At 52.7% G+C, this 16,111-nt stretch overlaps 1 protein-coding gene across 1 annotated transcript in view; it reads right to left on the reverse strand.

The window, feature by feature from the left end:
* Window positions 1-16,111, reverse strand: part of LOC128948119 (Fc receptor-like protein 3) — a 106,839-nt gene that overhangs the window by 33,112 nt on the left and 57,616 nt on the right. The window contains exons 5-6 of the mRNA XM_054292705.1: window positions 8,284-8,293; window positions 4,030-4,103 (exon numbers count right to left, since the gene is read on the reverse strand). Coding sequence (XP_054148680.1) covers window positions 4,030-4,103; window positions 8,284-8,293 — 84 coding nt within the window. The remainder of the gene's footprint in view (window positions 1-4,029; window positions 4,104-8,283; window positions 8,294-16,111) is intronic.

Below are 16,111 nucleotides of genomic sequence, written 5' to 3' on the forward strand. Positions count from 1 at the left end.
TGGTCCTATGCCACCGGTGCGGCTTGTGACGGTGGGGGGTGCGAGGGTACTGAGGATGCTGCATAACTCTGCCATTGTATTGCTGGCGGGGATGCAAAATTGACTGCTCCCTGTGGGGGCACAGGGTATGTGGGTCCCCTGCCCCACTGGGGGTTGCTGTAGCTCGGCCGCTGCATATTCCAGGTGGGAGGAGGCTGGATACGGCCCTGCTGCCCCCTCCCTCTCCCATTTCCCTGGGGCCGGGATCTACAGTCCCTTGCTAGGTGTCTTCCCGCAGCTCCAACAGATCCCTCTCGGGCATGCTTGGAGTGGGGGTGCTGCCAGGGAAAGCTGTGCCGGCTGGGGACAGCTTGCTGAGTTGCTGCCCTTCCCCAGAAGCCTGGGCAAACGCAGTCATCCTGCCACTCCTGCTTAAATACAATCAGCCCCGCCTTATCAAAAAGCATGCGGCTTATTTGCATAATATCAAAAGGGAGCAGATCATCATTGCTAAAAAGGCCGTCCACAAGAGTGGATACTACAGTTGAGTTGATCCCTTTTTCTGAAATTGCTTTGACAATCGCTTGCACTTCCTTTGGGTTAACTGGGGTATATGCCCTTTGTTGGTTTCCCTGCGCTCCGGTGACCCTCGCCAGGAAAGCATGTATTGTGGCTACCGGTGCCTGGTCCGCTAAAGCTATTTTTATTTTTCCCCAATCGGTGAGATTGTGTTGTGATTGTTTCCCGATATTGCTTAAAGCTTTACTCGGTTTCGCTTGAAACCGCATTAATTCTGCTCTCTCGGTTTCCGAGTCCCAGCCGGGCTCACTCGGCTCTTCCGAGCTGTCTGAGCAGCTGTTACTTGACTCTGAGACGGAAGTTGACTGCCAGTACATTTCCGGTGCTCCGTGCCGTTTTGTGCGGCTTCGACCCCGCTCCTCCCTTCGGGGGTGGTGCCGCTCCCGCCCCCTGGGCTTGCCCTGCCTCCCGGAGGGAGGGATCTCTCCCTTATATGGTAGCAGCATTGGGCACAACTCTTGAGTGAATATGTGCTCTTTGTCGCTCCCCCGCGCATGCGAGCTTGCAAAGATCCGCGGCTCTAGACCGAGCATGCCCTCTGTGCTGATCTCCCGTGCATGCGCATCTGCGACTACTCGTGCCTCCGGGGTTATCCCGCCGCGGACTAGCACGCCCCGCCCATCCCCTGGGTCGCCGGCGCCATGTTTTGCCGCGTGTCCGTGCTAGCCGTTTTCTCGGCATCTTGGGCTTCCTCCACGAGTGCCCCCCAAAAGGACCGCACGCGCTGCTTTGCCTCCTGCGCCGGATCGGCGACCGGCGGGGAAGGGTTGGGTAGAGAGACTGCGGATTTCTCGGAAGGTTCCGCGGGGGGGCCAGGACCTGGCGGGCTCCACGAGAGGGTCGGGGGGTCCCCTGGGGGCTCCGGGGGATCTCCTGGGGGCTCCAGGGGGTTTGGACTTGGGCTCGGGGAGAGGTGGAACGCGCCCAGCCCCCGCGTATTCCCGCCTTCAATCAGATCGCTCTCAGAGGCGGTTTGCATCGCTGCCTCCACTCCCAGCTTTGGTGTAGCTAATAAACATTTACACGCGGCTTTCCACGTCTTCTGTTCTTCTAACACCTTGCGTAGGGCCTCTTCTACTTTCCCCCACGCTTTGAGGGTTTTACCACTGCCTGAGGACTTAGTGTCCTCTGCTAAGGCGGCAGTGCACTTCTCCCACACTTCCGAATATAATATATTTACTGGACGTTTGATTGTCCCCAGCTCTAGGAGCCTTGCAATAGCAAGATTAAAATTCCTGAGCTCACATTTAATTCCCCATCGCTCATGAGCCTGACTTACGACCTTCGCTGTGGCTTCCATGGTCCACGCGGGTCCAGGGGCGTCCCCCCAGCTGTACTAGGCCAGCTGTGCTGCCGCCGTCCTCTGTCCAGGCGAATTCCCGTTCCCCGGGCGCTGATCGGCTCCCGGGTTTTCAGCACCAGTTGTTGCCTTCTGATATAAGGCAAGGCGACCTGGTTCTGAGGAGCAGCACGGCGACCCAACTCTCCAGGGTCACTCGGGACAAAGAAGCATGCAGACACCAATGTGGTGGATGGTTGAAGGCATTTATTATCTCTTCTCATGGGGTTTTATAGTCTAAGGGGTCCGTCTACGTCACAGGGAGTCTGCTTTACCACCTGTGGTTAGTAAGGAGTGGAAAGTTACCAGGAGTGGAAAGTTACTGGCACTACTGTTAGGGGGGCTACATTCCTAGTTACATTCCTAGAGAGATCTCTTATCTTAAGGGATTAGGGGAAAAAGGAGTCCTGGCTTTCCATCACATCGCGTGATCTTCCGATCGCCTGTCCCTATCTACCAAAACACCCTTGAGACCTCTGACTGCCCCCAGGAGCCTCATGCATCCCTGAAGATCCTAATGAGCCTTGAATCACCCACTGAATCCACTGAGCCCCCAAACTCCTCCAAACCCCTGACAGAACCCCCAATGTCCCTGCACTACCCTGCAGGACCTCCCCACATCCCCCAGACCTCCAGGTGAGATCACTAGGGATTCAGCTTCACCCAAGTCAGGAGCTGTTGGTGCCACCCTCTGGACCTCAAACTCTGTGGGGGATTCATCCCATTCCCCTTCATTGTCACCCACCCAGGTGGTGCCACCAGTGCCAGACTCTGATGACAGCCAGGAGCCGAACCAGGAACAGGAGGGACCCACAGACTCCTGCGGCCACTGCTGGGGGCAGAAAGGGACACATTGGGGTAACCCAGAACCCCAGGGGGTTCTGCACCCCCCATGTGACCCTGTGTGACCCTATCTGTGCCCTGCTCCTGTGTTGTCACCTCCAGGGCCAGCTCTGAACTGAGTGCCTGGTGCCCATCCAGCTGGTTGGTGACCATGCACTGGTAGGGGCCCGAATGTCCCACATCGACAGCCCTGAGCTCCAGGAGGGGACCCTGGGCCACCTCCTGCCCATTGTGCAGCCAGGTGAAGGTGACAGGGGATGAGCCCACATGCACCGAGTAGCGCAGGGTCACCTTGTCTCCTGAGCGCACCAGGTGTGACAGGTGACTGAGGGTGATGGTGGCATTGGCCATGGGCACTGCAGGGACACAGACAGGGCTGGAACCTGGTGAGGTGGATGGGGGTGCCATGGGTGGGGTCACCCCCCTTCGGAGGGTCCTGCTCACAAATGACAGTGACATTCAGGGGGACACTCTCAGCCATGCTGTCCCCACACTGGCAGTGGCTGCCATTGTCCCCAGTTTGGTGCAGCTCCAGGTGGGGCCAGTGCCAAGCGGTGCCCCTGAGCCCTCCCGGGCACCAGGAAATGGACAGACGACCTCTCCCTGTGGCCACTGTGCAGCTCAGCACAAGGCTGCACTGACAGAGACACCCCCGAGGGCAGAACCCCTGCGGGAGGAGGTGACACCAGGGGACAGGACACATGCAACGGGAGATGGGAGGACCCCAGTGCGGGTATGGAGACCCAGAGAGGGTATGGTGGGACTTGGGGACTGCGGGGAAACAGCAGAGAGGGGTGGGGTTGACTCAGAGATGGGTGAAGGGACCCAGTGAGGGATGGGGGGAATGGGGCAGTAATGGAGGTACCCAGGCAGGGGACCCAAGCAGGGCGTGGAGGCTCCCCGTGCCCATCCCCGCACTCACTGCGCACTGTGACACAGAGCCAGGCACTGCTCTTCTGCACGGCCCCCCCCCTCGGAGAGCAGCTCGCAGCTGTAATTCCCTGAGTGGGAGACTCCCACGGCGGCACTAGCAGCTGCAGAGACTCCTGTGGGTCTCCCAGCACCCGCCCGTCCCAGTAGAACACGTGCAGGAGGGGGGCTTGGGGCCGCAGGGGCTGGAGGTGCTGAGACAGCTGAGAGTTAGGGGGGAACCATTGGTGGGCTCAGAGTGAACTTCCAGCATCGGCACCGTGAAAAGCTCTGTAAAGGAAAGGGGAGGGAGATTTGTGAGCTCCAGTCACTAGGGAGGGGCTGTGGGGGGGTTGGAGTGACAGCTGTGGAGTGCTCACCATGCACTGTCACTTTCACTGATTCCAACTTCTCCCATCCCCGTGACACCATAGATTTCACCCAGCCCCTGCAGCTGTCGTGGTCGCTGTGTTGCAGGTGCAGAGGGGACAGGCACAGCTCGGTCCCATCATGGAGCTCCTGCAGTTTCTTCTCCTCGTGGTAGAAGGACACTGAGTTGACCGGGTGGTCTCGCCAGCGCCGGCAGCGGAGTGTAACCGTGTCCCCCTCCAGCAGTGCCCACGCCGGCACCTGCAGCACCAATGAGGCTGTGGGACATGGGGGTCCTGTTACACTGTGGGGACCTGGAGGGTCCCAATGCCACCACGACTGCATATTGGCTCACACAGCACACCAGGGATCCCCAAATCCACAAACAGGGTCTGCCAGCACTGGGATGGTCTGGGATGACCCCAGAGCAGGGGGCAGGCTCTGGTCACACAGGAGTTGACCAATGGAGTGGAGCCCACCCAGAACCCCGGGGTCAATGTTGGTGCCAGGATGGGGAAACCCAAACCCCCCTCTCCATCTAGGACTCTCACAGGAGGGCTGAGCCCAGTGCCGGGTCTCTCATACGTGTAGTTGCCTTTCTCAGTGACAGTGAGGCGATTGTGTCTCTCCTGCCTCCAGCGCTGCTGATACTTGTACCAGGTGGTGACACCAGTGTTCCCCAAGCCCTGGCAAGTCAGTGTCACCTGGTCCCACAGCACCGCCGGCCTCCAGGGGGGCTCCACCAGGAGCTGGGTGGTCTGGGCACCTGTAGGTGACCGGGGACACCAGTCTGCCAGGGCCAGCATGGGGCTGGGGACAGCAGGGTGGGGCCATGGCATCCCCTGAGGACTCACCAGTGAGGCCAAGGGTCTGGACTGGAAGAAAGAAGGGGCAGGGCTCAGTGAGGGTGGCACCATGGGGACAGTTGTGCACAGGGGAATGGTTCATAGGGGCTGCCCTTGAACTGTCCCCCTGAGGAAATTGGTGTGGCACAGATGTCTTGATGGGGACACTGTACTAGCACAGGTCTCCTCTGCCAGCCTCATGGCCTCTGTCTCCATGGCCCATCCACATTGTGCTTGTCTTTTTCTCCCTGTCCCTGCATCCCTGCATCCCTGTGTCCCTGTCCCCACAGCTGCCCCAGCCCTAGGATGCCTCTCCCAACATTTCTATCCCTCCAGCCCTGTTCACCCTCTCCTATCCCCACGGCCACCCCATGGTCACTTCATGCTCTGGCTCTTCTGGCATTGGGAACCTCAGGGAAACCTGCAGCTCCCCTGTGCCCCCTCCTCACCACTCTCTGACTCACCAGTGCCCATCCTCGGGGTACTACCAGTCCGGCCCGTGCCCGGGGCACTCACCCCATAGAGCAGGGCCACCTTCCCGGCCATCCCGGTGTCCCCAGCCATGTGCACTGGTTATCACTCGCTGCTGTGGCCACCGCTGACCTGGCTGGCGGCTCTTCGGATGAAGGGGAAGGAAGCGAGGTCACATCTCATCCCCATGTGTAGGTGGCACCTAGTGGGGGCAGGGTGGCCACAAGCTGGGCACAGGCTGTGGGCAGGGTGGGGACATGCTGGGGACAAGGCTGTCTCTGGATAGATGGGACATGGACTTCCCAGGAGCAGGGGGACTCAGGGGGTTTGGGGAGCCAGGGATGGGTGTCCAGAGAAATGGGGAGTCCAGGGAATGGGGGTCAAGGGAATGGGTCCATGGGGAATTGGGGTCGTGAGGAGGGGGAGTCACAGGGGATTGGGGTGCCATGGGAATGGGGGCCCACAGGGCTGGGGGGACTCAGGGATGGGAGTCCCAGGGGAGGGTGAGCTCCAGGGATTTGGTGTCATGGTTTTGGTTTGCTAATTTGAGATATTTCAGTTAATGTAATAATTAGTGTGGTGGGTTTAGTGTTGGTTAATTATTAGTGGATTTATCAGAATGTATTTATTTCTTTTTTGTTTTGAGATGAGACTAGGAGAAAGGTAAAGTACATTTAAAACTTTAAAAGGTTATATAAAAAAATATTTTAATTGTAAAAAATCCCTCATCAAGGGATTTTTGTGCCAGAGATGGGTGCAGGGGGAATGGGGGGAGTTGGGAGAATTAAGGTCCCGGGGAAATGGGATTTCAGGGCATGGAATGAATGGGAGAGGGTTCCTTGGGAATGGGGTCCTGGGCCATGGAGTTCCTGGGCAATGGCAGCCCTGGGATGGGGGTCTCAGGAAAGGGGAGACAGAAGGAATGGGGGTCCCATGGTCAGCTTCCCAGGGGAATGATTTTGCCAGGGATGGACAGTGACGGGATGTGCATGTGGGTCACAGCTCCATCCCTGGGTGCCTTTAGTTTTTGGGGTGACCCAGGGGCTAGCACTGCCTGCTGGGTTGTCCGTGATTTGGGGGGGCAACAAGAGGGGATTCAGAGGAGCTCTTGGTCTGGGCCACCACAGCCTCCAGGGGCATTTCCTGTTCTTCATTTCCATTTCCTTCCTTTTATCCCTCAATTTCACAACCTCCCAGTTCATGCCTTGATGATCCTGGGGAGCTTCTGAGTAGGGAATGTTGGAGAGTTTTTCAAGAATGACTTAAAGAAAAGGCCATGAGACATACAATTGAGAGAAAAGTATAGGGGAAAAGTAAAAGCAGTTTCTAACAGTTCTCAGCCTTCTGATTTGTATAAACAATTAGACTCTCTCAGGCATCATTCTATAAACAATGGAGTTCTCAGATTGTCTTCCCATAATAAGCAGAACACCGTCTCTGGGAAGGCCTGCCATCCTGAGAACAGATGTAGAAGTTTTGGGAACACTGGTTTCTGTTTTAGTTTCTGGTTTCTGTTTTGGTTTCTGTTTTTAATAAACAATTGTAGGTATTCTAAAACAAGGGGAGTGGTTAGAAGTTTCTCTGTTAGCCTATCATGACATTGGATTACAGAATATTCATGGCGTTCGTTAGCACTGTTATTTAAGGTGATTGATTGATCAATAAAGTTGGAGTTCGATGCATTACCAGGATGGTCGTTCTCCCCTTCACTTCAATATATGGTGACCTCCGACCGTGATAGCGAACACCACGGGGAAGCGAACGCCACGCGAAGTGAAGACAGGTTCGGGTTCCGTAAGATCGAAACTGCAGCCGGAACGGCGAAGAAGCGCGGTAGACAAAGCGGAGGGTAACCCGCCGGCCCGCGCCGCGCTGCGAGCGACTATACAGATAGGCTCGTCCGAGACATGCGGCCGCGACCTTGATTTGAAGAGCTGCAACGTGCGCACATAGGTATGGAAAGGCAAGCCGCATATGAACTTTTTATTACCCTTTTGCAAAAACGGCAAATTAAGGGAATAGATTTACAGAAAGATTTACCCGGTCTTTTAATTTATGGCCTAGAAAGGGGGATCTTTATAAATCCTCACACAGTTCACGAATTGTTGGAGTGGCGTAGATTTGGTGATTTATTGTGGCAGGCTACGTTAGATGATGATAAAACTGCTAAGAAGTGGGGTAAATTATGGCGGGTCGTTAACACCGAGCTTTTGCAAATTCAAGCTGAAAAAAGGGCTGCTCACCAGGCTACTGCCGCTTACGATCGTAACAAAGAATGCGATCAAGATAGGGAATTTGATAAGAACGCGGGAATTCCTCTTGGCCCCGCGACGCGGACAGTTTTATTACCTGCTTCACCACCTCCCTCGGAAAGCCAGGCTATGAGTCACACTATGAGCCAGGCGCAGTCCGCCTCGCTCCCGCCGAGCAGCCCCCCTTAACGGGCCAGGCTACAAGCCCGGCTACGAGCCAGCCTACAAGCCAGGCTACGCAGACTGCTTTAGTACCCGCTTCGCAGCCCCCCGTAACGAGCCAAGCTCCGCGGGGTGCCTTGTTGTCTGCTTTGCCGCAGGCTACACAGAGCACCTCTGAGTCTCCCGTACCTGCTGCGTCTCAGCAGCTGGGGCCAGATACATGCACTCCGTTCCCGACAAGCAATCAGCCGGTCCCTGGGTCGGAAATCGGCTTGGCGGCGGCGATTGCAAGGGAAAGACGGGACTCGTGGGCTGCCCTGGCCAAAGATGCAATTGACAAGGGAGATCAAGAGCTGATAAGTTCGGCTCGAGAACTGGCTTGTCCGGTTGTCTTTAACCCCCAGCCTGGAGGAGGTTTTCAAGCCACAATTAGCGCTCTTGACTGGAAGCTGTTATCTCAGTTGCGAGCTACTGTTAGTCAGTTTGGCTTTAAGAGTGAACCAGCTAAGCAAATGATCGATTATATTTTTAACACCAGTATCCTCCTCGTTAATGATTGTCTTGGCATAGTGAAATTAATTTTTACCTACCATCAACAATTGCTGTTTAACGCCCACTGGCAAGCTTTAGCTAATGAATGTGTGGCAGTTCAAAGACAGCCGGGGGATCCCTTGCATGGTATCACTATTAATGAGCTTATGGGGCTGGGGCCTTTTCTTCGTACTGATGCACAAGCTTTAATAGGTCAAGAAAAGTGCCGGAAGGCAATGCGGTTAGTCAGACTCGCGATAGATAAGGTAAAGGAACCAGGAGGGATACCAGTGTATATGGGAATTAAGCAAGGCAAAGATGAGACATTTGAAGCTTTTGTGGTAGATGCATTTAAACAGATAGGAATAGGTTTGCAAGAACAGGCAAGGTCCTCTCAGAGTCAGGTGTTAGCCGCTTTTGCACCTCTTCAAACGTCCGCTGCGTTTGCAACAGCAAATAAAGAGGGCCGCACGAAATGCTGTCCATGCGAAGGCAAGGGCCGCTTGCGCCGGAAATGCCAAGCACCTACAGAAGTCATCGCTGCATCATCGGTACCTTTTCCTGCCCCTAACCCGACACCAAAGGGAGCCACCGCGGGCGAAGGTGAACTCCCGCCGCGAAGGGAGTGACCCGCAGCGCAAAGCAGAGATGAATTGGCAAAAGGATTCAACAGGACTTTGGACTTATAGTTACGGTAAAGGAATTTTCCATATGGTTTACGGATTAACGGTAATGTGTGAATTCGGTGATTTATGGTAGAATTGCAGTGCTGTGCTGCTCCGAGCTTGGCGCGGGCGCGCCGGAGGCAGCGGCGGGAAGATCAAAAGCCGCTGCAGCAGGAGCCGAGCCGCGCCGACCCCGAGAGCAGAGCCGCCGCCGCAGAAACCAAGCCGCCCCACCCCGAGAGCCGCGCCGGAAGTGAACAAAGAGCGCCGCGGGGGGAGCGACCGGAGCCGCATCGCCCTCATGTGTGAACTGGGGGCCAGATGTCCACGGGAGGCCAGTTGCTGCTTGGGAACAGTGACTGGACATCAGAGAGCAGGTGATGGAGGAGCAATCATGCTGTGCATTGATAGTTTTCGTCCTGCACACTCCTTAGCGGATTCCGACTTCAGAGTGCTTTTTCGAGCGGGAGCGTTTCTCCCTCCGCCCCGTAGCCGGCAGGAGCTACAGTTTAAGATCTAACAGCCGTAATAATCGTGACTCTTGTCAACAAAAGAAAAGATTCCTATTGCAATTAAAAGATTAGTGAAACTAAACAGGCGACACCAAGGACTGTTGCTGTCAGGATGTTTTTCACCTAAGTTAGAGAGATCTTTTGTTCTCCCCAGCACAGACTGTAAAACAGAAATCAGCGTAAATGGATGCAAGAGTCAGATTTCGGCCGGTTTGACTCGGCATTGGTTATGCTGTCTTGGAAACACCTGTATTGCCAGAGACTTTGAACATCAGAAGCCCGGATGGCTGGGCCGGTGGAACATTAGACTTTAAAGCTGTGTTTTGAAAAATTTAAAAATGTTGAGATGTGTTGGAATGATTGTATGAGTGAGATGTAATGAGTGTGTTTTTTGTATTCTTTAAGCTTTGTTTAGATATGATAGATGTAAAAGCAAACACTGAATTCAAAAGAATTTTTTCACAGGTGCACCTTAAATGAATTGTGTTTAAGTGTATTTAAGTATAAAAATGCTATAGCAAACACGTGAAGAAAGTTATTTTAGCTTAATATTTTAGAATCAGGCCTGTAAGTAAGTTATAGTAAATGCTATATATTATTCCTATAGTAAGTTTTATTTGCTATTAAGTAGTTTAAGTTATCAATTAAGTGCCATTAAATGTTAAGGTTAAAATTGTTGAGCTTGTTTTCGGTTGAGTTCGAGGTCTGCTAAGTTTAAATTATATATGTTTGAGTTGTGTGAGATTTAAAGAAAATTAAATTTTGTTAAGTATTATTAAGTAAGTTAAGTTAGATTCTGTTAAGTTTGAATTAGATTTAAGTGACTTTACATGATTTGCAAATAAGTCTGTTAAGTTAAATATTTTAAGTGCCTTAAATGCATACTATCTTTTCACTACTCCAAATTAACAAAGGACTGAGAATCTCCCAGTTGATGCCATTTGAGCCAAATGACTAAAGGATTACAAACTGAAAACTGACTTTGAACATTTCTGGGAAGCTCATGAAAAAAGATGGATGTGATAACTTCAAGGACAGAAAGAATCATTTTCAGACTTTTTCACCTTCTCTCCAGGTTGCATGAATGAAAACAGCTAACAGCTTTCTTTTCTTAGTCCAATTACCACCTGTCCTGCAATGCCTGATAAGGCCTTAACATGCCGTTGCCGGACGACCAGAGAACTGATTGACATTATTGAATCATTATCATCTTTACATATACGAGGACTGGCAAAAGAGGACTGTCTTGACTGTCACAGCCCAAATTGTGCTGCTTGGGTTGCACTGTGTTGTGGGGGTTGTGATCAGTTGTTACTTTTTCATTTATGGTGCCACACCTGTAATTATAGGCACATCTGGGAACATAATTGGGAGCAGGCACTACGGAATGAGACAGAGCTAAACACTGCTTCAGCTTCAGACCTTTATAAATTTCATGAGCAAAAATCTTAGCTTATTATCAGTGGGAGGTACAGTGTATTTTGAAAAGGGGTTAAAGCTCAAAGTACATCATATATAGCCTCAATAAGATGTAGAATACTGGTGCCTTTAACACAACATTCTGTTGTAGGCCCTATAAGAAGAGATCCCAATCAAGCATTAAATAATTGCAGTTCAGCTTTGATTACTCTAATTTCCAAAGGATGAGTCAGCATAAACAGACATGGGCTACTCTGGATTCATCTCTAAACCTGGAAATAGTGTCTAAACAACTTTATAACCAGTGTAAAGGCTCTACTATTATGACCTAGGAAATTACCCACAGGGATATTTTTAATTTGTGAAGATAGAGCCTGGAATGGAATACCAGCCCAGGCGCAGGGTGGACCTTGTTATTTAAGCAAGTTATCATTATTCCACCTCTGAGCACTGGTTCTGATCCTTCTCCGCAGGATCACATTTCTGACACTGAGTGTCCTGTTTATCCTCAGGCCTTTGGTGCAGCTGAGCCCTGGCAGAGCGGGGTCTGCACTTCTCTTGACATCTGGTAATGTCTCCTCCACAAGAGTTTCTATGAGGAAAAACTTCACCATTATCTTACCTTGTTGTATCCAAAAGATGGTTGGTAGAATGATAGAGAAGACCTGGCAAACTAACCTCTTTTCTCTCAAAGAAAAAAACAGGGGAAATGTTGGAGAGTTTTTCAAGAATGACTTAAAGAAAAGGCCATGAGACATACAATTGAGAGAAAAGTATAGGGGAAAAGTAAAAGCAGTTTCTAACAGTTCTCAGCCTTCTGATTTGTATAAACAATTAGACTCTCTCAGGCATCATTCTATAAACAATAAAGTTCTCATATTGTCTTCCCATAACAAGCAGAACACCGTCTCTGGGAAGGCCTGCCATCCTGAGAACAGATGTAGAAGTTTTGGGAACACTGGTTTCTGTTTTAGTTTCTGGTTTCTGTTTTGGTTTCTGTTTTTAATAAACAATTGTAGGTATTCTAAAACAAGGGGAGTGGTTAGAAGTTTCTCTGTTAGCCTATCATGACATTGGATTACAGAATATTCATGGCGTTCGTTAGCACTATTATTTAAGGTGATTGATTGATCAATAAAGTTGGAGTTCGATGCATTACCAGGATGGTCGTTCTCCCCTTCACTTCAATAAGGGAACGAGTTGGGGGAAGCCCAGGGTGGAGGAAGTAGGGGTGAGGGGTCTGCAGGGAGGGCTGGGGAGGCTGTGGGGGATGGAAGAGTGCAGCTTTCCCCCTGCCTACACTTTCACTTTCTCTCTCCGGCAGCAGATGGAACAGGCCGTTTGTGCTGAGTGTCACATTGGAGGAGGGTTCTGCCGTGGGGGGGGCAAATACAAGGGGCTCCTGTCCTGGGGTGATCCTGTCCCAGGGGGGACACATGCTGGACAACGGGGTCCTGTCCTGGGGCATGGCAGCTCCTGGTGTTTCCAGACTTCTCCATTCTTGCTCGTCCCCTGCAGGATCTGAGGCAACAAGAGCTGCTGGGGAATGAAGCCCTGGGCAGGAAGGAGCTCCCAAACTCCTGCTCCTTGAAGCCAGTGGCCATCCAGGGGTGGGACCCAACCATGGCCCAGCCCCACTGCACAGGGATGGCCATTGCCCAGCCCTGCTCTGCCCAGCCCCAGGTGACAGCCAGCACCTGAGGGTCCCCCCTGCCCCCTTGGCTTTGATTCTGGCAGCTTTAGAGCTGCTGCAGAGGTGAGAATTCTGTGGGGGAAAAGGCCTGCCTGTGGTTTGCTCAGCCCTGCAAGAAGCACAAACCCCAAAGAGAGCCCAAGCAGTGGCTCTGTGAGGTCCTTTGATAGTTTTCAGAGCAGGGCTGGCTGGAAAAACCCCCCTGCTTAGGCAGGTGAGTGGGAGCCAGTCCAGAAATGCAGCAATTGATCACATTGTCCCTCTCACCAAGGATTGTAAATACATATTATATTACTGGAATTTTACAAATAATAAAATGGAATTTATATATGTAATGTTGAAGTAACTTTGTTACAAAGATATAGTTTTTATGTCTGTTGTTAATTAGGCTTTGTGAAATTGCTGATATAAGGATGCTTGTGAAAAAATGCCTGCTTGGATGGGATAACATCCAATGAACACAGGATGAGGACACCTGCTACAGACATGCCAACTATCAGCACTCACCGTCTGAAGACAGTGTGGACCCACGTCCAGAAATGAAGATGATTATAAGAAATGGCTAAAATCACAACCAAGGAATAATGCTCTAAAAAGGCAGATCCAAGGAGGAGCCATGCTAAACAATTCTGGGAATATAAATTAGCTTGGGGAAAAAGTTTTCTATGCATAAGTTGTTTATGAATATGTAACAGGCTGATGTAAGGGAAAAGGTATCTAAGAGGTATCCCCAAAGAGAACAGTGTGCTCTTGGCTGAGTGCCAAGATGCACCCACCCATAACAACCTTTGCTCTATGATCCTTGTCTCCTATTGTCCTTTATTAAATTTCTAAAATTTTCACAGAAGAGAGAACATGGTTTTCACATGCTGCAAAGATGAGAATTCAGTGGGGGAAAAAGGCCTGCCTGTGGTTTGCTCAGCCCTGCAAGAAACACAAAATCCAAAGGGAGCCCAAGCAGTTTCACTGAGAGGGCCTCTGATGGTTTCCAGAGCAGGGCTGGCTGGAAACTGCCCCTACAAGGGCAGCTGTGGGGGAACCAGTCCAGAAATGCAGCAACTGATCACTTTGTACTTCTAGGCAAGGGACTGGGAGAGACCCAAAAATCCTTTAAAAACAACAACAATCTGCTCAACAATCTGACCAGGACCCTCCTCCTCCTTCCTGTCTCAAACCTGCAGCCCTTTAGAACATCCCAGAAAGTATTTTTGGGTTCTAGCTCAGTTGTGAGACAAGAAAGAAAGGGACGAAAATGTTGAGCAGGGGCTGTACCCAATGGCGGCTGTGGTGGGGCTGTGGGCAGGGACCCTGTCTGGATTCCAGGTGTCACCAAAGCTGCTCCATCCCTGCCCTCCTCACCTGCACAAGGCACAGGGAATAGACAGGGCTCTGCCGTGCCCCTGCCCCACCCCTTCCAGGATACCTCTCCACTTCCCGGAGCTGTGGGGGCCTTACCATGACAACGCTTGGTCCCGACACATTGCGACAGTGGCTTCGGACACACTGCCACAGTCAGTTCGGACACTCTGTGGCCGTCCTGGCACTCACAGCACGATGGCAGCTGGGTCCCTTCCCAGTGCTCCGGAACCACCATTGCAGTCCCTCCTTTCCACAGACCCCACCACAGGGTCTCTGCTCCCCCCTGTTCCGGGGTCTCCCCTCTGCCGTTTCGCTACCTCCATGCTCAGGGCTTCCCAGTGGGGTCCCGGTCCCTCCATCCCGGCCCCTCCCACCCCCTGACCCCCTGGCCCCTATGGCCGCCCCCCCGACAGCCCCGGGGTCGGCACTGGCAGAGGCTACTGAGCTCCTGCTGGATGAGATGTTCCTGGGGCAGCGCCGGCTGAGCGGGGCCCGGCTCCCTCACGCCTTGCTTGCCCACAGCACTTGCGCTCCAGCAGCCCCTGGCTGCTCCTTTGGGATGTGCCAACCGCTCCTGGAGCACTGCCCTTTCTTGGAAACGAGCCCAGGAGCACCTGAATCATCCCCAAGGCCTGGGCTGGGACCTCCTGTGAGGCTGCGCATGAGCCCTGAGGGGTTTTGGACCCCAATGGGTGTCACTGCTCTGTCCCAAAATCTGGGGGAAGCAGGAATGGCAAGTGGCGCCCCAACATGTCCCTGCCCCGTGGGCCTCACCTGAGCACCCTGCGGAATTCCTGGCACTCTTGCTCCACCTGCATGGCCAGTTGCTGCTCCCGTGGGCCACCTCATCCAGCCACTCCCGCCTTAGCCACAGAATCCCAAAATCCCTGGGAGAGGCAGCGGAGCCCTCTGTTTGTGCACAGGGATGCTTTAGGAGCATGGATAAACCACAGGAATCCCGTCACTAATTACAACTACTCCGTAAGTGTCTGCAGCTCCCAGAGGAGAACAGGGGCATTGACCAACACAGATCCAAGTTTGCTCCATTTTGTCGTCCCAAGGCACTGCTCCCAGCCTGGGCTGTCCCTGTGCTCTAGCTGTAGCTGCAGAGCCCTCGGGGCTGTGGCTCTGCTCTACTTCTCCTCCTCCTCCTTCCCCTGGGGCTACTGTGTGGGGATCAGCAGTGGCCAAGGAAGAGCAGGAACTCTAAACTTGCCTTGGACGCCCCTGACAAGCTCTGGCAGAGTCAGCACTGAGCACCACCTTTCCTCAGGTGCTCAGTGCTGACAATCCCAAGGCAATTCAACATTCCCAGAGCTGCTGTACCAGGGCTGAAAAAGGAAAAAGGAGTGAAAGGCTGAGGCTTTGCAGGAATTGGGGTGTAAAGCCACCAGAGGTGCTACTGTGGACTCGAGACCTGCCTGGGATCAGGCGCTGCCTTCCTTCCATTCGCATTCATGGAGAGCAAACACAGGTGTTGCACAGGGTGTGTGCGTGGCCCCGGGACACTGCTGCGCTGCCAGTGGGCACTGGAATCCAACCTGCTGCCTTGGCGGCTTCTGCCCGCTGCCGGTGGTGGTACCGGAACCGATTGGTGCCCGTGAGTTTGCAAAAGGAGCGATTTCCATTCCTCCCTCCTGTCCGAGGCCACCATGGCCCCTGAGGGGATGGAGCTGAACCCGGGCGCCCCCTGCTGGCCGGGAGTCCTCCCTGCAGTGCCCCCTTTCTGGCCGGGAGTTGTCCCTGCAGCGCCCCCTGCTGGCCACAGTTATAACTGCCACAAAAACCAACAGCGCTGAGCGGGAGGAAATGTTCTTGGTTTGTGTTGTATGTTCTGTTCTGGTTTACAAATTTCTAGTAAAGAGCTGTTATTCCTTTTCCTGCACTTTTACCTGAAAGCCAAATCATTTTTCAAATTTAAAAAATTTTAGACATGGATCTCCTTTCCATTGCAGGACAATTCCCTCTTTACTTGGCAGATATTTCTCATTTAAATGAGTTGCCAACACCTGGGTTGCAGCATGGATGGGAAAGACACTCCAAGAGCAGACATGGTCAGAGACTTGGCCACCTCATACTCTTGCTTTTAAGCCAGTTAGGCCACCCAGGGCCCTTTCTCCAGCTCGCACTTCTGGTCACCTGGCCACTCAGGAGCTGGCTTTGGCAGAGCGTCACACTGTCCCC

Source organism: Melozone crissalis, unplaced genomic scaffold (genome assembly GCF_028551555.1).
Source record: "Melozone crissalis strain CALT ecotype California unplaced genomic scaffold, PUWL_Pcris_2 ptg000114l_1, whole genome shotgun sequence".
NCBI classification, from domain to species: Eukaryota; Metazoa; Chordata; class Aves; order Passeriformes; family Passerellidae; genus Melozone; species Melozone crissalis.